Source organism: Eurytemora carolleeae, unplaced genomic scaffold (genome assembly GCF_000591075.1).
Source record: "Eurytemora carolleeae unplaced genomic scaffold, Eaff_2.0 scaffold1541, whole genome shotgun sequence".
In the NCBI taxonomy this organism is placed as follows: Eukaryota; Metazoa; Arthropoda; class Copepoda; order Calanoida; family Temoridae; genus Eurytemora; species Eurytemora carolleeae.
This window is the reverse complement of record NW_019397445.1, coordinates 74062-97988: the sequence shown is the minus strand read 5'-3', so window position 1 is coordinate 97988 and position 23927 is coordinate 74062. Positions and strand designations below refer to the sequence as shown.

Sequence of the window (23927 nt, the reverse complement as noted above, 5' to 3'; positions counted from 1 at the left end):
ATAGTTTCCCCATCAAGTTGTAAAAAGGAATTTTGCAAAGGTAAATTATGCCAATATAACAAAACATTTAAAAGTAATTGTTTTTCTCATGGCACCATTTGTCAGTATTCAAGTTTAAGAATTTTTTCTATCTGTTCGTTAACTTTTAGGTACAGTGATAATTGTGGAATAGGAAGACGGCATTTTTAGCAAGCTGTTGTTATGTGACAAATTATTGACAAACCAAAGGCTTAAACACTAACTTATGGTTAAGTGAAATTTATCTGTCTGCTTAGTACTGTGTTTATGTTTATTGAACTAAATTTACTAAATTTGAGTTTATAAGTCGTCTTCCTTTACCACAGTTTTCTGCATATTAGGGACTTTCCTAAAGGCTTTTTCCCAAGTGGCAACTTACCAAATCTGCAATTTCCCAAGCGGCAACTTCCCAAGTCTGTTCTATCCGCAGCTCTCGGACCCGTAGCCCATCCTAGCCGTAGCGCTTGGAACCCATTGCAGCCTTCGGCGCCTAATCAGGCCTTACCGTTGGGAAGTTGCCACTTTGGAAATTCTGACTTGGGAATTGTTACTTGGGAAGTTGCTCTTGGGAAAATGTCTATCTGAAAATACCTAACAGTGATAGTTTTAGGTTCGAAATTGTGAATGCTCGTCATAAGAAACATCTAATAAAGCTTGTCCATTTATAACCATAAACTCCATCTAAACTCCCTTTAAACTAAGTGAACAGCTAAGAACGACAATGTTCAAATTATAACTCTTGAATTGTCGTATATAGAAGTTAGAATCAATTTTATTATAATTAGGAAATGAGGACCCAATCCAATAGTGAAAAATTGCTCCAATCCTCCATGGATGCAAATCCGGATTTAGGGAGCCAAAAAATCCAAATTCTAAACTTTAGTATATAATTAAGAAATAAGTATAGTTGTGTTGCGCAACAAAACAGTTGTAAGAAATGAAACAGTTTGTATTGTGCATATATGCCCCCCCCCCCCCCCCAATCCTTTAAATACATATTTTTCGCAATGTAACATTTAAAACTTAAACAATGAAAAACATATTTTTCTCCTATTGGAAATACTATTAAAAGAGCATTTTTAAAATGTTACGAAATCCTTTCTAAGTAATAATATTAGACTTATAGCTTGGACAATCAATGTATTAGATGAGGGAGGGAAGGCGTACCGAACCTGTTTTTCTTCCGGACCACAAACATCTCAAACTCATCTCCTCGTAATAGCGTAAAGACTGAAACTGTTTTTCGTCCGGACCACAAACATCTTAAACTCATCTTCTCGTTCGGCATTATTTCTGTGTTTTAAATAAATTTTTTTAATGCAATTAAGTCCCGAGTTTGTTGTCATTTGCGGTTTTGAGGAAAAATGGGTGCGGTGTGCATTCCCTCCCTCATTGGATTTAGTATAGTATCCGGAGCTTACCAACGAGAAGAAAATAGGAAAACCGAGAACAAACAGATTTCTGAAATAAGTTAAAGCTAGTTATTTTCAATATATATATATATATATATACACATTATATAAAAAATAGAAAAAACTGATAGAAGATATATATGTACAAGAATGTAAGGCAAGGAAAGTCAATTGCGGTTGTGTATACTCTGTGTACATATTGAAACCAGTTCTCTCTGGGCGGAATTTGTAAACAATAATAGATGCATCAGTGTTCGTTTAGTGTCCGAGGAGGTTAAAAGCATTAAATTTTGATAATTTTAATAATTCACATAATAATTTTCTATGACCAGAATATTTCATTGATTTTTTATGTGAATGATGGATCCCATGTCAGGCTTCGACATCCGTCTTGTGTTTACATTAGCGCCCAGAGACAGTACACTACAGTACTAAAGATGTGTACACTTCTGAAATGACTTTCCTTGCCTTACATCCTTGTATATGTATAACATTTTATTTATAATATCGAACCTGCCAAAAGAATTTTGAAATAATGAACATTTCGTTCAAAAAGTCAAATATTTGTGAAATATCCCTATCATTCTTTTCAGAATATCTAAAAAATTGTTTGAAATATCGAAATGTTTTTGATTGTTTGATACTTTGAAAAAAAGGTTGTTATACTGCAGTCCTCGTCTTATATATCAATACAATAACTTTAAATTTTAAGTTTTGATTTCTACCAAACTTTCAAACAGCCTCTCTGTGTAAAGATGTAATTTGAAAAAATATTTTTAGTAATAAATAGAAAAGTCGTCTTTATTGTTTTGATATACACGCCGACCATTGTAGCAGTGCAGGATTACCTACAAAGACCAACAGCTGTTGTATAATATACCTGGACGAGTTTAAATCCACGAACTGAAGGTTTGAAAGACCAACAGCTGTTGTATAATATACGTCAAACCTGTTAAACCTGTCAAACCTGTCAACAAACCTGTCAAACCTGTCAACAAACCTGTCAAACCTGTCAACAAACCTGTCAAACCTGTCAACAAACCTGTCAATAGAAATGATTAAATTTTTTTTTTATGAAGTAAGTTTTGCATTTAGGCAGAAATCACTGAATAATCATAATGATTTTCAATCATTTTATNAAAGACCAACAGCTGTTGTATAATATACCTGGATGAGTTTAAATCCACGAACTGAAGGTTTGAAAGACCAACAGCTGTTGTATAATATACCTGGATGAGTTTAAATCCACGAACTGAAGGTTTGAAAGACCAACAGCTGTTATCATTCCAAACATTACACAGAAGATCCCTCCAACTATAGGACTGGGGATAGTCAGGAAAAACGCACCTAGATACGGATTAAAGGGACTGCATGCCAAGATAGAAGTACCGGGATTAACAACGTTACCCTTGAGAGCTTGATCTGATCATAGTTGCGAAAGATAACATCTTTTTTTCTCTGAATTTATCCATTGTGTTTTTTTATAAGCAAGTCACTTTACAGTAAAACCACAAATGAAAATAAACAAAAAATGGATTTCTCATTCATCCTTGATCAGACAATGCTTCTAAGGGTACCGTTGCAAATCGTGCATTGACATCTTTAAATGGAGGATCACTTGAATAATGCTTACAGTGCTCAAAAATTAAAAAATAGTAAAGAAACCGCAAACTCTAGAATTTTATCCCTATATCTGTGCAACCTGAGCTGGGAACTATTGTGGATATCGAGATCAATGCTTGATCTTGATCTTTTGTTAATCTACAGATTAAATTAATCTTTCTTTGATATCCCGCTAAGTGCCAATCAGAAGCTTGAGAATTTTGTGTTCAACCAATGAGAGAACAGAGAAATTGTGGATACCCGAAACCAAGAGATCAAGCAGACTCGGATTAAAATTCAAAAGTGTCCACTGCGGATCAGGTTGCAAAGATAATGGAATTAGAAAGTTCGTAGTTCTTTCGTTCAATCAGTTTTATCAAAAAACATTTAGGTGATTTTGAAATAAAATGTATTTAGTAAACTTTCAAATATTAAATTAAATACTTAAAGAACCTGTCAAATCTTTCGTTTGGATGTTTAGAAAGATGAAAATTTCCCTGTATGATAATTGAAGGACTGCAGTATGGTTTTGGTGAATTATATTGGCGTACTAAGCCCAGGGGTGTCAGAAATGATTTTTTTTGCATTTTGTTTAAAACGTCCAATAAACCTAAAAAAGTTTAATTTTGATAAAATTTTTTGTTCTGGATGATTACAAATATCTGTCTAAAACTTTCTTAAAACGGCATATTTTTTCTATATTCATTTAGTTAAGAGTTTGAGTTAAAATAAGTATTTAATAAATATTGCTTTATATCGAGTAGATATCTTTAAACATATCGATGTGAAGCCTTTCAGAGAGTAGGAAAGATTCTGCAGAAAAAAGTTGCCAAACCAAACAGAATTTTTATTTTGAACAAAAATATTTAGAACTTATACAGAAGCTTTTCTGGGTTGCACTTTACTCTAGTTTTGCATTATTTTCATTTGTGTATAACAATATAAAAGAGGTTCCGTTGATATGGTTTAAAACTAAACAGCTGATGATTCATTGGAGGGAGGAATGGCAAAAACACCAATTTGTAATTCCCATATCTTTTTATGGAAAGTGATGGAAACAGGGTATATAGAGTGCTTCAGGGTACAAGGTACTACAATGTACGTTGCAAAGTACTGGGCTTTATTGGGGTATACTGGGGGGAGGTGGTACATAAACCAAACAGAATTTTTTATTTTTAATAAAAATATATAAGTAGAGTCAGAAGCACTTCTAAGGATGTCTTCTTTAAAGTTTAAAAAATCTAGTTTAATACTAATCAGCTGATCACTTAATGGCGGGAAGGATGGCAACAACGCCAATTTGTAATCCCCATATCTGCAGGGTACTGTTGGGTACTGTTGGGTACTGCGGGGTACTTTGGGGTACTGTGGAGTGCTGTGGGGAACTGTGGGGTACTATGGGGGTACTGTGGGGTACTGTGGGGTACTGTGGCTACTGCAGGGTACTGGAGGTACTGGAGGTATTGGAGGTACTGTGGGGTACTGGGGGGTACAGGGGTACTTGGGAGTAAATAGGGTAGTTGTGGATACTCTGGGGTACTGTAGGGTGCTGTGTGAACTGCTGGTTACTCCTGGTTACTTTTGGGTACTGGGTGGTACTGGGGTGCACTAAAGTGCACTAGGGGTACTGTGGAGTACTGCGGGGTACTGCGGGGTACTGCAGGGTACTGCTGGGCACTGCTGGACACTGCTGGGTTCTGCCAGGTACTGCATGGTACTACTGGGTACTCGGGGGGTACTAGGTGCATACTGGGGCAAGGAGGGGTACTGGGGGTACTTTGGGATACTGTAAGGTACTATGGGTACTGGGGCTACTTGGGGTCGCTGAGGGGTAGTGTGAGGTACTGTGGGTTATTGTAGGGTACTGCTGGGTACTGCTGTGTACTATTGGGTGCTGGGGGGTATTTGGTGGTATTGAGTGCATTTGGGGGTACTAGGGGACTGACAGGCACTGTGGNTTATCAAAAATTAAACTTCAAAAGTTTTATAGAAGTTTTTAAAAATATGCCAAAAAAATCATTTCTGACACCCCTAGGCTTAGTACGCCAATATAATTCACCAAAACCATACTGCAGTCCTTCAATTATCATACAGGGAAATTTTCATCTTTCTAAACATCCCAACGAAAGATTTGACAGGTTCTTTTTAAATGAATTTGATAAATTTTATTTGGCATAAAGGTTTTCGGCTAAATTTGACTCCAAATCCATTATTCATAGATATTGATAAAAATTTTAACTAAATGTCACTAGTTTTGATGAAAGATAAATGGATATTAGTAAAAGTCTGATACAATCAGCATATTTTTTACTACAGAGTCAATTCAAAAGTGAATATTAACAGTTATTTAACTATTTTTAAAGTTTTATATGGAATGTAATTCACAATTTCAATTTTCTATTTTCTTTTTTTACAATTTTTTTTGCTTAACTTAAAAAATGTTTTTATAAAAGATTATTAGAAAATTGTACAAAATTATTTTAATAGTATTACAGTATTCCCATTCTCCCATGCATTTTGGGATTCTTGGGGCCCCAGGACCCTTCCCCCTGGGGGGGGGGGGGAGAAGGGGGATCACAGGACCCCGAAAACCTCAAGTGGGATTGATCTATTGATTGGTTTAGAACTCAACTAATCTCTGCTTCTTTTTTAAATCTGTCTGATATTTCTGGTTTGTTGCAAGGAAGTTTGCTCATCATATGTTTCTAAGTTCAATATCTCAGCTGGTGACACTGAACCCATGACAATCGCGAAATAATAACCCTTGCAAGTTTTCTAGAATTGATATTTGCTATCTCAGCAGGTTTGTAGATTGTTGAATAATGACCATCTAAATATAGGTCTATACACAACCAATGTGATAAAAGGAGTTTTGGCTATTGGAGCAGATTATCAACAGTAGGACTCTTGAAATTGATGTGTAAGAACATCTTGGGCATTACTTATAAATGATTCTTGCAATTTATTCGTCTCAACATTCTTAGGAAGATCCGTGGTTGATGGATGTTTACATGTTTCCTATTGGTTGTGGGTTTTACTTAAAAACTGGCTCACCAGACCTGTTTTTAAGGAATGCAAGTCGAGCTTTTCCATAGCAAACCTAAATAAAAACCTCCATTCTCCAGGGTAATAAAGCGTTGACAGATGCATGCAGGCATTCCTTGTTGCAGATTATCTTGTTTTCATCTTCAATTTTACTTTCATACCTTAAGTTTCTTCTGTGTGTCGTTTTAGAAAAATTAAACTTTTAACCCTGATCATTTTTTTCAAATTTCATATGTGAGTAACAATAGCCTTGTCTCTTCTGCAAAAATCTCTAAATCGGTTTTTTTAGAGAAAACTGAAAATGTTCAAATCGGACAATTAGGCTGTCAGCATTGATTTTGCACAGTTTAAAGTTGTGAACCTATACATGTAAATCTATAAAAGTCATTGAATGTAAGTCATCAGTCCCTTTAATTTAGCCTTCCAAATTTATCAAACAGTCCCTTTAATTTAGCCTACCAAATTTATTAATCAGTCCCTTTGACTTAGCCTACCAAATTTACTGTTCAGTCCCTTTAATTTAGCCTACCAATTTTACTGTTCAGTCCCTTTAATTTAGTCCACCAAATTTACTGAAAAGTCCCTTTAATGTAGCCTACCCAATTTACTGAACAGTCCCTTTAATGTAGCCTACCAAATATCAAACAGTCCCTTTAATTTAGCCTACCATTTTATTAAACAGTCCCTTTAATTTATCCTACCATTTTATTAAACAGTCCCTTTAATTTAGCCTACCATTTTATAAAACAGTCCCTTTAATTTAGCCTACCAAATTTACTGAGAAGACCAAAGAGAATCATGATCAAGCCTCCGCACTGGATTACTCGCCTACTCCCAACCTTGGTATACAATTTTTTTTAAATTTAGGATTTCAAATTTGATTTTATCCATTAAATGTTATATATTTATACTTAAATACTAGCAAATACTAATAGTTAATCCCACCGTTAACCTGGGCTTAATATTTAATTACAATTTTAGCCTGGCGTTGCCCGTTGAAAATTATATCTTTAAGCCCCCCCCCTTTAAGCCTCCCCCCCTTACCCCCTGAAGTACTTATAGGTTCCCTCAAAAAGTTGGGTTACCACTTGGATAAATACCAAACACCATTTGGATACATGATTTATTATCTTAATTGGATTTTTATTTTTAATTGGGAAATTATCATAAAAAAGAGAATGAAAAAGTAGATTTGAAATAATGGACATTTAGAAAATTTTAAAATGTTTAAATTTTAACCTTACATATCTATATATGTAAAATTAATCATGATGAAAGGAATTGAGTCTTTGCCACAAACTCTGATTTTCTAATTGCTATGACTTTGTAACCCAATGTCGTAGATTAATAGATATTTCAAACTATGAATTCTGTTGTACCAAATAATAAAATATCGAAGGTTTACAACGTCAGGATGCACAGTTTAAGGGATTAGAAAAGTTGGTTTTGTGGCTCAATTCCTTTGCGGGTTGAATTATTGTTGCTTGGCTCTTTGTGTTTGTTAACTGCTGTAACAAAATGACGTAAAAAAATCAATATATTAAAGCTAGATATTTTCCAGGACAAGAATTTTTTACAAACCAACAAATCAAGTTGAGAATTGTAAATAAAATGAAAAAAAAACTTATAAAACATCTCCATTCAACCAACAGGAAATTCAAATATTGAATTGTCCTGCACAAGATGCACTCAACAAACTCAAAACTCAATCAGAATCCAGTCTTGAGAAAACTTCACAAATCTTGGATATATCTGTATTTATATCTCTTGACCTTTGTATTTTTATATATTTCATCATTTTCTATTTGATTTTATCTATCTAGACTTTCAAGGCAATTCGCGCCCATCTTCTGTTTCAACTATAGATTGTTGCTCTATCTTACGGGCATTTTTTCTTCGTACACTCTAAACCGACAACAAAACATTTTCGCGGATTTTCCAAATTTTACAAACATCGAAATGTTTTAGAGGAATTTTAATTTTGGCCCAATTAGTTCCGACTTGTTGAAGTTTATTGAAAACAATTTACAAACAAGCCAACAGACAAGTAATGCTATTAATTACTTAGCTTTGAGGACGATTCGAATTTCCTTCAAATAATTTTTAGCTTTTATCTGTTGCCTTGAAAGTCGGCCATTTGGGAGTGTTCGCGAAAAATGAAAGGGGGTACAGGCTTAATACGATAAAAAAGCGCTTTTGATCGCCACTAATTTTACTTCTATCTGTTGCGTCTATAAGGAGAAAATTGTTAAAGACGTCTCATACCGAATAACTTAGCACCCATACAAATTCAGAAAATTGCAACGTACAACTTAGACAGAAAAAAATCAATTTAATTTCAAGCAAATCATTCAGATATTACAACCTATAGTCATCGATTATCTTTCGCAACATTTGTATATAGTTTATATTTTATAATATTTTATTTTTTTAGATTTAACGGATTTCAAAAAATGTGAGTGGTGCGCTGCATTCTTAGATAGTTGCGCAAGCCGCAAGAGAAATAATCAAATTCAAAAGAAATTAATTATTAAATATTATTAAATATAAACTATATACAAATTTGGCGAAAGATAATCGATGACTATAGGTTGTAATATCTGAATGATCTGTTTGAAATTAAATTGATTTTTTACGGTCTAAGTCGCATGTTGCAATTTTCTGATTTTGTATGGGCGCTAAGTTATTCGGTATGAGACGTCTTTAAAAATTTTCTCCTTATAAACGCAACAGATAGAAGTAAAATTATTGGCGATCAAAAGCGTTTTTTTATTGCATTAAGCCTATACCCCCTTTCATTTTTCGCGAACACTCCCTTTAATCATTCTGAAATGAAATGATTTCTTGCCACAAACTCAAAATTAAAATCCCTTTGTCTGTTCAACCCGATGTCGTAGATCTTCCATATTTCAAAATTTAATTCTGTTACGCCAAAAAGCCCAAGTTTTACATTAGGTTTCAAAGAAAAGAGGGTTCGATAATTTGAGCTTGTGGCAAAAACTCAATTCGCAGATTTTTCAATTCGAATTGGTGAATTTTCAGGAACATAAAAATACTTTTTTTTTCCAGGATTTTTTCTTAAATTTTGATGGTTCATAAACATTCCCTGGGGTCATGTCAGGTCTTAAACAAAATTTGGGCCTGATCGGTTCTGCGGATTTGACGTTTATTTGATCCAAACAAACAGAGCAAAATATATATAGATTTTTACCTTCGTAACTCCAATAGCTCCAATATTCTCACTGTAGCTTGTTGTACCATTTCCTAGATAGTATTTCAAGTCATAAAGGTGCTACTCCGTTCAGATGATCTCAGCACTTGCCACAAACTCAAACTTTCTGATCCCTTTATCTTTGCATCTTTTGCTATTTCAAACTTAGACAGACAGAAGAGAATTCATAGTTTGCACCAACCAGGTTGAAAAGATATAGGGATTCAAAATTTAAAGTTTACGACAAGAACTTAGTTCCTTTTTCCTAAAATTGCAGGGTTGCCTGATATTATCGAATAAAAGTTAAACCCTCTGCAAAGATGGCAATGTTTGATTTACAACGGTACCCTTTCAAAGCACCGTCTGATCCAGTATGAATAGATATCAATGTTAATAAATCTGTAATCTGAAAAATTTCATTATTTTATTTTATTTCATCTCATTACAATCTCATTAAATAGAACGAAATGAAGGTTCATCTGGTTTCTGCCTGAAATATATTCCTGTAATAAAATAAAGCTAAACTAAGCTTTCATTTTATATTTTACATTTTATTATCTTCATTCGTCTTTGAAGTCTAGTCTTTTAGGGTAACCCTGTATAAAGTCAGCTTCGACAACTTTATTGATTTTAGAATTTTAAATTCTGTAAAAGTTTCAAAATTGATTATTTTCTTCTTTTAACCTTTTGAAAAATACATTTAAAATGGCCGGCGATAATTTATAAAAAAAATTTATAAATCAAGAAAAATCAGAAGTTGAAATAGTTACAAAAGTTGATAAAGTCTATCTTTCAATAATATCAATACCTCTGCCCCCTCCCCCTCTACATAAGGAAGAACTTTTGTGAGATTCATGTTGAGTGGGTCGTAAAATTAATTTTGACGCCTGTAGTGTTCTACTATAGTTCTGCAGTTGAATATATTATTCCATTAAACTTTAATTTTTACAATGAACCTTAGCCCGGGAAGTAGCAGAACAAGGAACATTAAACATTCCACACTTAAAAGGATTGCATAGTCGTGAACTTCTATTTTAAGAGTGGAGTGTCCGATTCACAACGATGCCTCGTCTGGTCGAAAGTTTATGAGATATAATATGATTTTATTTGCTAAATTATAATTTCTCTTCAGTGAGATTTGTAGATTTCTGCTTGATCCATTCCATTCATGAAAGTAATTGAGTCTTTACCACAAACTCAAATCTTTTAATCCTTAAATCTATGCAACCTAATGGTGTAAACCTTTGATATTTCAAACTTATATTATTCCTTTACTTCACTCCTGTATGCCGGTCCATTAGCGTCTGATCTAATCAGGGTTCAGTCATGTGTTTGGTGTCTATTCTGAACCAATGGAAATAGTATGGCGGTAACATTTATCTTTCTATCTATCTCATTATCCAATTAGAGATAAATCCTTATTTCGGCGCTATCAGTAAATGTAAATATTTACTTCTACGGAAACTAGAGTGACTTAAGAAAACCCGAATTTCCAGGAAGACCGCAACTTTTCAAATCCTGGTATATTTGCGAGCTAATGGAATACACCTAGGATATTTCAAATCCTGGTATATTTGCGAGCTGATGGAATACGCCTAGGATATTTCAAATCCTGGTATATTTGCGAGCTGATGGAATACGCCTAGGATATTTCAAATCCTGGTATATTTGCGAGCTGATGGAATACACCTAGGATATTTCAAATCCTGGTATATTTGCGAGCTGATGGAATACACCTAGGATAATTCAAACTTAGATTATTTGATCTAAGAGAAATTTTATTTTAAAATATCTAAAGTCTTAGATATTGGGTTGCAATGATTTAGGGATTAGAAAATCAGAGTTTGTGAGATTCGATTCCTTTATAGGATCGTGTAGGCAATAAGTGACATATTTTTATAGTAAGATACGTTTATAGATTGTGTATTTAATTCCAAAACATTGTATATTTTTATTGATCAATTTTGTCACTTTCAATCCTTCTTTTTATTGTATCTAACTCTTTCATTCCCTCTTTTAAAGAACTTGAGAGTTTGATTAAACTCTGAAGATGTTTTCTGTTTTTGTTTTGATTTACTTTTCCTTTAATCTCTAAAACCAATTCTTAAGTAAACCCCCTAATTGCTGTTTTTAAGCTGTCAGATTTCTCTTATTACACATTAAACTAAGTTTAGCTAAGTTAAAAAAAACATAACACAAATCTGAAACAAGTTCAATTCAAACCATGATGGATGACAAAATTGTATTTATGTTATAAAATAAATTGAAAGGTTCATTCAGATATCAAGATTTTACTAGAAGGAACGTAATTTAAAATTAACCCCGGCCTCCGCTGCATGTCCGATATGAGCCCCGGCTTCCACGGCATGTCCGATATGAGCCCCGGCCTCCACGGCATGTCCGATATAAACCCCGGCCTCCATGGCATGTCCGTTATGAGCCCCGGCCTCCACGGCATGTCCGATATGAGCCTCGGCCTCCATGGCATGTCCGATATGAGCCCCGGCCTCCACGGCATGTCTGTTATGAGCCCCGGCCTCCACGGAATGTCTGATATGAGCCACGGTCTCCACGGCATGTCCGATATGAGCCCCGGCCTCCACAGCATGTCCGATATGAGCCCTGGCCTCCACGGAATGTCCGTTATGAGCCCCGGCCTCCACGGCATGTTTGATACGAGCCCCAGCCTCCACGGCATGTCCGATATAAGCCCCTGTCTCCACGGCATGTCCGTTATGAGCCCCGGCCTCCACGGCATGTCCGATATGAGCCCCGGCCTCCACGGCATGTCCCTTATGAGCGCCGGCCTCCACGGCATGTCCGATATGAGCCCCAGCCTCCACGGCATGTCCGATATGAGCCCCAGCCTCCACGGCATGTCCGATATGAGCCCCGGCCTCCACGGCATGTCCGATGTAAGCCCCAGCCTCCACGGCATGTCCGATATAAGCCCCGGCCTCCACGGCATGTCCGATATGAGCCACAGCCTCCACGGCATGTCCGATATAAGCCCCGGCCTCCACAGCATGTCCGATTTTTAGTGATTCCATAAAAGCTTGGTTTGATTAGAAATAAATGAATTATCAACGTTTATCGAGCTTTAAATTGATTATTTACAATTGTGGTTCTCTACATGTGAATTACAAACTTCTGTTGCGCAAACAAGATGCATTAAATTTTGTGATTTAAACACTTTTTTTTGCGAGAAAAAACGGCGATCTCTTTCAGGGGTACTGCAGGGCATGTCTCTTTTCAAACATCATGGCCTATGAAACAACAATCGCTTAAATCGATCAGGAACCTAACGAATATTAATATAGCTCAGCTCTTAGTTTGTTTATACTACAACCAGGAAGTGCAAAACACTTTTTTGTACATATAGGTATATTTTTCTTAGTTCTCACACTGTTTCCTTCAGACTTTTGTTTTTTTCATTTTCTCTGAAAAGTTTTGTTGGACAACAATTTTCTTTCTCTCCTAAGTTTTTTTATACAGAGGCCGACACTTTTGTTTCTTTAATCTATGGCGTCAGCGCTCAGACGATTTCTATCCCTCTCGAGACGTTTCAACCCTAGACCCTAGACTATAAGATTAATTTCAAGTGACCCTCCATGCAAATATGGCAATGCCCGATTTTTAACCGTACCCATAAGATTCAAGTATGAATTATTATATCAATTTTGAAAATTTTGAAAACTTATTATTCTCTTCAAAATTGACTTGCGCATTTCCACTGCAGGAAGACATATGGGAATTATCTGAATTAAGTACTTTTAAACCTATAAAAACGGCAATATCTTCCACATTATTGATCAGATAAAGGTTTCAAGGGCACCGTTGTGAATCAGGCATTGTCATCTTTGCCTAATACTTATTTTAATAATTTTTTTATGGATTTCAAGTTTATCCATGGAACTGTAACACGTTAATCCAAAAGTTTACATCCTGATTATCGAGTTAATCCGCTGAAACTATCTCCAACAAAAGTCCCACACTCAGTTCTCGGATTTGCCTCGGAAAACACTTTGCTAATTCCCCCTTCTCTACTCTCTTGGGCCGAAATGTCGGAATGAGATTTCGACCAAAACAATTATTCTTCTAGAAAATGATCTTTCTCGACCATAATCCTCTCACAAACCTCTCACTAACCTCTCACTAACCACTCACTAACCTCTCACTAACCACTCACTAACCTCTCGCTAACCTCTCACTAACCACTCACTAACCTCTCACTAACCAAATACTATAACCTCTCACAAACATCTCACTAACCACTCACAATCCACTCACTAACCACTAACTAACCTCTCACTGACCTCTCACTAACCACTCACAAACCACTCACTAACCACTAACTAACCTCTCACTAACCTCTCACTAACCTCTCAAACCTTTCACTTAACCTCTCACAAACCTCTCACTAACCTCTCACAAACCTCTCACTAACCTCTCAAAAACCTCTCACTAACTTCTCACTAACCTCTCACAAACCTCTCACTAACCTCTCAAAAACCTCTCAAACCTTTCACTTAACCTCTCACAAACCTCTCACTAACCTCTCACAAACCTCTCACTAACCTCTCAAAAACCTCTCACTAACTTCTCACTAACCTCTCACAAACCTCTCACTAACCTCTCAAAAACCTCTCACTAACCTCTCACAAACCTGTCACTAATCTCTTGCTAACCTCTCACTAACCTTTTACTAACCTCTCACTAACCTCATACTAACCTCTCACTAACCTCTCACAAACTTCTCACTAATCTCTCACTAACCTCTTACTAACCTCTCACTAACCTCTCACAAACCTCTCACAAACCTCTCACTAACCTCTCACAAACCTCTCATTAACCTCTCACTAACCTCTCACTAACCTCTCACAAACCTCTCACTAACCTCTCAAAAACCTCTTGATCCAAACATAAAAAGTTCTTATTTCTAAGCATGAGAGTGAACTTTGCAATTAGACATTTTGGAGACGATAGAAAAATCCGCAAACATAGTTTTAACGAATTGTAATATTATTTTGAAAAAAATCAAAAACTTGGTCTTTGATTTCATTTTAATAACTTACTTATACTTTTTTGTACATATACATTTTAGAATTATAAACCACTTGTTTTAGCTTTTATTTTTAAGTATGCTGTATGAGGATATAGACTTTCAAGTTATTCTTCTTTTTATACAAAAGCTAAGCTAAGGAATTGAGTCTTTGCCACAAACTTTGATTTACTAATCCCTATATTTTCGGAACCCAATGTTGTAGACCCTACATATTTCAAACTATAAATTCTGTTCCATAAAATAACATAAGTTTGAAATATCAAAGGTTCCACCATCAGGTTACAACGATAAAGGGATTAGAAAATTTGAGCTAATGGCGAAGACTCAGTTCCTTTCTGAATGTTTTTTGATTAATAAACAAGAAAGTTATGATATTACTAAGATTGAAACTAACATCAAATAAACATCAAATCTTCTAAACTCAAACAAATCTTCTAAACCTGGTTTCACTTAGTTGAGAAAATATATTCTTCATTCAATAATGCACAAACACAAGACGAGAACTTAATTTAACTAATTTTATGCAGGAAAACTTTTGTATAAATTATACGAGGGTTCGGGTAGAGGATTAATTTATTATTGGATTAAGACATTAAATTGGATTAAATATGAGTTCCCTGACTCGTTACACGTCTTATGCATTCGGATTAAATCTTATTTGTACTTAATGGTCCTGTCAACTGTATCTTAAAATAACTTGAGAACCCAACGTTGTCTAGGGTATACTCATAGTTACGCTCGCCGTTTAACCGCCGCGCCCTCAGTCGTAAATTACTATTTTTATTATTTTACCCTATAATAGGAGACCGAGTAGACCCACTCAACTTAAAATTTCAAAACAAAGCTAAGAGCATTCCCGTTGTTCTACCGACTTCCCCAATCAAAATTTGACGCAAATCAATCTAGGGGTTTCCTAATTATCAGACGATAAACAAAGAAACAAACAAACAGACAAACAGAGATTACACATTTATATATATACTAGAAATTCAAGGCGCTTCGCGCCCTTCTTTCTAGCCTTAGAGGGCGCTTCGCGCCCATCTTCTAAATTAATTTTAAACATGTTCTCTTTGTGTACATCGTAAAACTAAACAAAAATAATTTGCGGATTTTTACAAAAAATTTCGCGGATTTTCAAAATTTTAAAAAATTTAATGACGATCTCACACTTACCCTTTTAAACCGCTTAAAGAATTGTCTCTAATTACTAAAATGTATCTTGAGATGCCCTGTGAAGTATCAATTTCTTCTCACCTAAGAAATTTGTTTAACCAATCAGGAGCAAACAGTAATACAGTAATCACCAGAAAACAATGCAATACCAAGACGTTAATTAAGTATATATTGTTGTATATGCTGTATACAAAGCAAATACTTAGACATTTATTTAATCACTAGTTTAGTGAAATGGGTCTGTTTACACTGCACTGCAATTGTTAGGTCTCATGGTCATTGTAGTTGTAACTTGATTCTTAAAGTCGTCTTCCTAGTTCAAAGTTTTCTGACTATGACTGTATATTCAGCCAAAGAGGAGAAATATAGCCAATGCTCACAGATTGCTATGAAAGTGTTAAAACAATATAAGAGTGTCTGATGGGTCAACCTGCCCTGACACAATTCATCATGCTTTGTCCTAACAGTGTGATCATTAAATAGGGAAAGGGGTATATTCAATACTGTTTAAAGTTTAGGATTAAAATCCTACCTGTTCCCCATAATCCGGCTAGAACACAACCAAAACCCTCAGTTCCTATTCCTCTAAACAAAATAGATTATTAGAAGAGACAATCTTATGGTCATCATTGTTAAAGTAACATTTTGCATGTCCTAGATAATATTGAAACCTGAGACCGAATTTAATGAATTTAAACTGTTTCCCGCCAAATCTAATTTGAATCACCAATTTAAATCTTTCTTCAATCTTTAACTTTGAATCAGTGGTTTAAATTTGAACCGGCAAATTCAACAACGTAGCCCAGTCTGTTGGGCTCAGACTCGAACTTAAGACTTTCTAGTTAAACCCAATCTGATTGGGTTTAACGCCGCCAAAATCTGTGTTTAAAAAGTTAAATTTTCATATTAAAATATTTGTCCTCACAGCATTGGAAATAAGCACACTATGCTAAAAAGTATTTAATAAAGTCTGATAATTTTTAAATTCTCAAATCCTATAAATATTTATCAGAGGAAAACGTAGCATTGTGAAATTACACCTTGACCTTTAAATTCCAGGTCTGAACATGATTATTTGCTTTTGATAAAACTAATCAAGCACAGTCATACCTGTTAATGGCATGGGTTGGTGGCCTTGGTGCACCGGAAAGTCTAGCGCATGCGTAGTAATCACCAACACTCTCTATAGCAGATGCAAGTACTCCAGCAGACATACCAAACACTCCAGCTGCTGTTACTGTAGGTACTCCCCATTGAACTAAAATAATAAAGGGATTGCTCTATTTGAAAACATGTAAATCATTTTTATTTTGTAAATATCTCAGAGGGAAGGAATTCATGTTGATTTTCTTTTTGATTAGCATTTAACTAATCAAAGATAACAAAAATCGTACATTATTTTTTATAGTAAATTTTCAAACATTTGAAAAAAACTGAATAATTTTTAATCCTTTTTTGACGGTAAATGCAGTTTTAACAGTTATAGTAAACGAATAACTGAACACAGAGACGACAAAAATGTAATTAGAAGTTACTGGACTTCTTCGAATTCTAAATCTAATAAAATACTTTGTAATTGATATCATGGAATCTAGGGGCACTGAATTCTAAACACATCGAGTTTAGATTGTACTGCAATCAACTGAGTTTAGATTGTACTGCAATCAACTGAGTTTAGATTGTACTGCAATCAACTGAGTTTAGATTGTACTGCAATCAACTGAGTTTAGATTGTACTGCAATCAACTGAGTTTAGATTGTACTGCAATCAACTGAGTTTAGATTGTACTGCAATCAACTGAGTTTAGATTGTACTGCAATCAACTGAGTTTAGATTGTACTGCAATCAACTGAGTTTAGATTGTACTGCAATCAACTGAGTTTAGATTGTACTGCAATCAACTGAGTTTAGATTGTACTGCAATCAACTGAGTTTAGATTGTACTGCAATCAACTGAGTTTAGATTGTACTGCAATCAACTGAGTTTAGATTGTACTGCAATCAACTGAGTTTAGATTGTACTGCAATCAACTGAGTTTAGATTGTACTGCAATCAACTGAGTTTAGATTGTACTGCAATCAACTGAGTTTAGATTGTACTGCAATCAACTGAGTTTAGATTGTACTGCAATCAACTGAGTTTAGATTGTACTGCAATCAACTGAGTTTAGATTGTACTGTAATCAACTGAGTTTAGATTGTACTGTAATCAACTGAGTTTAGATTGTACTGCAATGAACTGAGTTTAGATTATACTGTAATCAACAGAATTTAGATTGTACTGTAATCAACTGAGTTTAGGTTGTATTGCAATGAACTGAGTTTAGATTGTAATGCAATCAACTGAGTTTAGATTGTACTGTAATAAACTGAGTTTAGATTGTACTGTAATCAACTGAGTTTAGATTGTACTGTAATCAACTGAGTTTAGATTGTACTGTAATCAACTGAGTTTAGATTGTACTGTAATCAACTTAGTTTAGATTGCACTGCAACAATCGCACTCTCCATCAGAAACAAAATTTTCTAAAAAAACACTTCAAGCTAAAAAAAAGACGATTTGAACAAAACTTTCTTTAAATGAAAGGTCTTTTCAAATTGTAAAGAGAGTCCCTGAAAAAAAATTTACCTGTCAATTTTAACCGAAATAAGTAAACAAAATTTGATGGAGCTTTTTTTGTTGCATTATCCTGGAAGATAAAATTCTACTGTTTTTTAAATTCAAACTTTAAATATCCATATAAACTCTTTTAATAAACCTCGTGTATTAAATTCACGAGACCATCCAACAAGTTTTAATGTTTCAAGGAAATATAAATTCTTTCTCGTTCGTAAATTTTCTGTTTAAGAAAGTTTAAATGGAACCTCCCACACTGGGAGCCGGGAACTTAGGATAATACAACTCTATGAAACTGGGATTAGATAATTATAGCAGAATTTACATGTATAGTTTTACGTACATGGCTGGGTTTGATTGTACCTTTTCTATCTAAATTAATGTAACGAATATGCCTCTTAATGATAAACCGTTCGTTTCAGCTAAAAGTGAAATTTCTGTTTCTTCACGGAACCTCTTAAAATGCATTTTATGAAGTGGATTGATATAACTAAAAAAATGCATATTTCAGTTTAATTTTGTCACTAAGTTATGTTTAATAAACTACATTTATATTAAAAATGGTTGTTTTACTAAATTTTCGCTCGGTATCATTCCAATACTTTTCTTTATACAAATGTTATGGTTCTTCAAAACCAACTCTGGTTAAAGTAAGATTGGTTTCTCTCTTAAACTTTTATCCCCTGAATACTGGAACTCTATAAAACAAAGAATACGGAACTAATCTACCCAAGAGGTTTTAAACTCACCTCTCAATTGTAGATAGAGACCCTGACACAGATAAATAATAACAAATTAGAAAAATAACTGGCCAAAAGTTTTTTTTAAAGAAAGAAATATGACCGAATTTTTTTTGAGGTAAATTTTTTTGTGATGGTTGAACAAATTTTCATTTAATAATATTTTAATTATAAGAGTTCTTTAAATTTCTCACTTTCAATAATTCGGGGAGCTCTTGTTACAGCTCCACACACTTTTAATTGGAAAATTAACATTTCAGTGTACTTTTAAACCCTGAAGTACGTATATTTAGTGATCGAATTTAATACATTTGTCGCGTCTCAAATTCCTCCAAAACCGGTTTCAATTGAGCGCCGGGTTAAATCTTGAAAAATTGAATACAATTCGGCCTCTGAAATATGAAAGTAAACTAGGAATACTAACCTAGAAGTATATCTTGAAAGAAGAAAGCAACTAGGAATACTAAGTATACTAGAAACCTAGAAGTATATCTTGAAAGAAGAAAGTAACTAGGAATACTAAAGTATACTAGAAACGTAGAAGTATATCTTGAAAGAAGAAAGCAAACTAGGAATACTAAAGTATACTAGAAACCTAGAAGTATATCTTGAAAGAAGAAAATAAACTAGGAATACTAGAGTATACTAGAAAGCTATAAGTATATCTTGAAAGAAGAAAGTAAACTAGGAATACTATAAAGTATACTAGAAACCTAGAAGTATATCTTGAAAGAAGAAAGTAAACGAGGAATACTAAAGTATACTAGAAACCTAGAAGTATATCTTAAAAGAAGAAAGCAAACCAGGAATACTAAAGTATACTAGAAACCTAGAAGTATATCTTGAAATAAGAAAGTAAGCAGGAGTATAATATTATTAACCTGGTGGTCTGAAGCCTGGTAAAATATTTGATATAAAAACTTGAATTTTGAAACAACATTGTATTCCCTGCATTTGTACTCTTCCTGCGTCGGAACAACCATTAAATAGGATTGAAATTGTTTATACACACTGCAGTACATGAAATATACACTGCAATACATAAAATATCTACTGCAGTTCATGAAATAGACACTGCAGTACATGAAATAGACACTGCAGTACATGAAATATACACTGCAGTACATGAAATGTACACTGCAGTACATAAAATATCCACTGCAGTTCATGAAATAGACACTGCAGTACATGTCGAAATATACACTGCAGTACATGAAATATACACTGTATTACATGAAATAATCACTGTAATACATGAAATATACACTGCAGTGCATGACATATTCACTGTATTTCATGAAATGTATACAGTAGTACATGAACTATACAACGCAGTACATGAAATAGCCACTGAGTTAAAAACTGAGGAAAATCATGAAACTTACTACGATACCCGGTTTCCTGAAACCCGGGTTTGCCAAAGTTTGGGTTTTTACCTTCTTAAAACGTGTTATATGAAGTTTAATTGCTTTAAATGTCTGTTTTATTTGTGAAAGTTTATAAAGTTTATTTATCTTGAGCTAGATGATATTTGTGAAAATCTAGTTGGGGGNAATTTTTGTCTTGATTAAAGCTTTATTTACACGAAGCCAGGCATTTTTTGAAAACTCTTCAAATGAGATGCTTTCATTAATGAGTTTTCAAAAATTTGGTAACCCTTACAGGTTTATAGGGGTGTGCCTAAATTTATATAAGGTGTGGGGCAACCCCCCCCCCCGCAAAGTGGGGTATCAGGGGGGGGCAGCAATATTTAGTTTGCACTAGAAACCTTTTATTTAAAGGGACTGTAAAGGAAAAATGAAAGGGAGTATAGGCTGAAAGCTAATCACTTTAGCTCTTGATCGCGACCCATGAAAGTTATATATGATGTTCCTAGCTCGAGAAACTGATTTACAACTTTGTCAAATTTATACTAAAACTAATATATATACAATTTTGTATAAAAGTAGTGGGTTTAAAAAGATCAAATTCAGCAAATATGCAACCAATCTGAAAACGATGATATCCCAGAGAAAGCTAATTGTAACTTAGGTTTACTCCAATTCTAATTTTATATTTGTTATTTCATTTTTATAGATTTAATTCATAATATTATTTATACGTTCGTATTGCTTGCCCAGAAAATTCCACCAATGGTAGTGCAGTAAAGTGGTCACGTGATACAGGCAGAGACAAGTGACCAGTATACTGCTCTGCCATTGGTGATAGTTCTGGTCACGTGAGGTAGGCGAGGTAGACTGCCGACACAGGCAGGGAACAGTGTGGGAGAACTGGCCGCCCGGGCCGTGTAGAACCAGAATAGGGCCGGTAAACAGCTGCACAGGTAACCTGCCCCCTCACGCCGTACTCTATACATCAGGGGCACCGCAGCGCCTCAATCCATCTAACCGCCCAGGGGCGCTCAAATGACAATTTAAGTTTAAGATTTTCTAAATTTTACATACATGAACTTTCGTATAATTTTAACACAGTTTTATATCAATTTCTCGAGACAGGAACATCAGATAAAACTTTCATGGGTCGCGATCAAGAGCTAATACCCCCTTTCATTTTTCCTTTACAGTCCCTTTAAGTCAAATAAGGCTTGGTCGCTTAATGCATTTATTTGTCGTAGTATTAATGTTGAGTTGTAGTGCCAACATTCAACAGAAAACTAGTCATTTTCGTGAAAACGCTAAAAATGGGTATTTTAGACACAAATTTGAGACAAAAAAATACTTGGGTGTGCTTGCGGTGCGCCTAAATATTTTAAAAGCTAAGTATATGTTTTTTTCCTGAAATAGTTCGCCTAACAAAGAAACGACATTCTAAATATATTGCGGGTTTACAGAGTCCATTCAAGGATAAATTTATGAACGGAAAAGTAATCATAAATTAATGCAAGCTACAATGATACAATTTTTGTAAATGAAAAAGTTATCAGAATATTTTTATTTTGCATTATTCTCACCAAGACAAATGCATGCCAGGTTTGGTTTGGTAAACCCGGAAAATTTCTTTTAAGTTTTGCATAAAATATATATATTCTATGGGTACTTTCCCATAGGATATTTCCCTAGTGGCATCTCCTAAAGGGTATTTTACCAAGTGGCAACTTCCCAAATGTGCAATATCACAAACGGCGACTTCCCAAATGTGCAATATCCCAAACGGCAACTTTCCAAATGTGCAATATCCCTAACGGCAACTTCCCAAGTCTGCCCTTTGCCGCATCCAAGTTGTCCCCATCCTGTTCTAACCGTGGCGCTCGGCTTTCTAGCACATCCTAGCCCAGCGCTCGGTCTCCATTTCAGCCTGCGGCGCCTCATAGGGCCTTACCTAACCATTGGGAAGTTGCCACTTAAAAAACTTCACTTGGGAAGTCGCCCTTGGGAAAACGCCTTTGAGAAAGTACTTAACGCGGAAATACATACTGTATTACATGATTTAAACATTGTAGTACATGAAATACACACTGTATTACATGATATACACACTGTATTACATGATATAAACACTGTATTACATGATATAAACACTGTAGTACATGATATAAACACTGTAGTACATGATATAAACACTGTAGTACATGATAAAAACACTGTAGTACATGATATAAACACTGTAGTTTATGAAATAAACACTGTATTACATGATATAAACACTGCAGTACATGAAATATCCACTGCAGTACATGAAATAACCACTGCAGTACATGAAATAACCACTGCAGTACATGAAATAACCACTGCAGTACATGAAATAACCACTGCAGTAGATGATATATATACTGCAGTACACGAGCTATCCACTGCAGGACATGATATATACATTATACACGGCAGTAAACAAAATATACAGTTTAGTACAGAAACTATAGACTTAAGTACATAAAACATACTCAAATAAATCCAGGTTTTCCAATGCTTTCAATGTTTTCAACTATACCCAGTGGCAAGGTACTGGGAAGCCCAACTGCATTGCATGCTAGGTTCAGACCAGGAGGGAGGGAAGGGAGAGAATAAAATAAATTCTAAATCTTGGAAAATTTGAAGAACGAAATATTTCCGTAAGCGCAGTGCAGTATTTCTTAAGAATTTCCTAAGTAGACTGTAATCCTTGATTTTAAAAATCCAATTCTTTAGATTTAACTATCCCTGGAATCCCTGGTGTCTTTATATCCCTGGTATCCCTGGTATCCTTGGTATCCCTGGTATCCCTGGTATCCCTGGTATCCCTGGTATCCTTGGAATCCCTGGTGTCTTTATATCCCTGGTATCCCTGGTATCCCTGGTATCCCTGGTATCCCTGGTATCCCTGGTATCCCTGGTATCCCTGGTATCCCTGGTATTCCCAAGTATCCCTGGTATCCCTGGTATCCCTGGTATCCCTGGTATCCCTGGTATCCCAGGTATCCCTGGTATCCCTGGTATCCCTGGTATCCCTTGTATCCCAGGTATCCCTGGTATCCCTGGTATCCCTGGTATCCCTGGTATTCCTGGTATCCCTGGTATCAATCTAAACTTGGTATTCCTGGTATCCCTTCTAAACCCGGTATTCCTAGTATCCCTGGTATCTTAAAGTAGCTATAATAGTATTAAATTTTTTGATAAATATTTTTAGAAATTTTCTGGCATTATGGTATAATAAAGTGTACTGAGGACCATGAATTAAACAATTAGTCAACCTGATCGAGACAAACAAAATGCTAATTTTCCTCCTCTTTAAAATTCAAACTATTTAAAATATATCAACTATAAGTTTAGCAGAAAATTATCTATTTTTTGTGAATTGAATACTTTCACAATTGATTATTGCTTTTCGATATTTGAAATATTAAATAAATGTTATGCATTGATGCAATTGTATCTTCTAAGTTTTTGCATTACAACTCCAAACTTAGAAAATTAAATATTTAATATTTTCAAGAAACATTCTTTGCTTCAAGAGAATTTTAATCTAATTTTTAAAGGATAATCGTCCTAATTTCACAGGACCATACATTTAAAGTGAGTAATTCCCGATTCACAACGGTATCCTATAAACTTTTATTTGATTACTGAT

General features: G+C 34.8%; 1 protein-coding gene across 2 annotated transcripts in view; it reads right to left on the bottom strand.

Moving 5' to 3' along the window:
* Window positions 1-23927, bottom strand: part of LOC111714334 (solute carrier family 23 member 2) — a 48945-nt gene that overhangs the window by 8445 nt on the left and 16573 nt on the right. For both annotated transcript variants that reach the window (XM_023489416.1, XM_023489417.1), the window contains 6 exons: window positions 16637-16784; window positions 16059-16111; window positions 9289-9341; window positions 6847-6916; window positions 2660-2777; window positions 1440-1479 (listed from right to left, as the gene is read on the bottom strand). In XM_023489416.1, the coding sequence (XP_023345184.1) occupies window positions 1440-1479; window positions 2660-2777; window positions 6847-6916; window positions 9289-9341; window positions 16059-16111; window positions 16637-16784 (482 nt within the window). The remainder of the gene's footprint in view (window positions 1-1439; window positions 1480-2659; window positions 2778-6846; window positions 6917-9288; window positions 9342-16058; window positions 16112-16636; window positions 16785-23927) is intronic.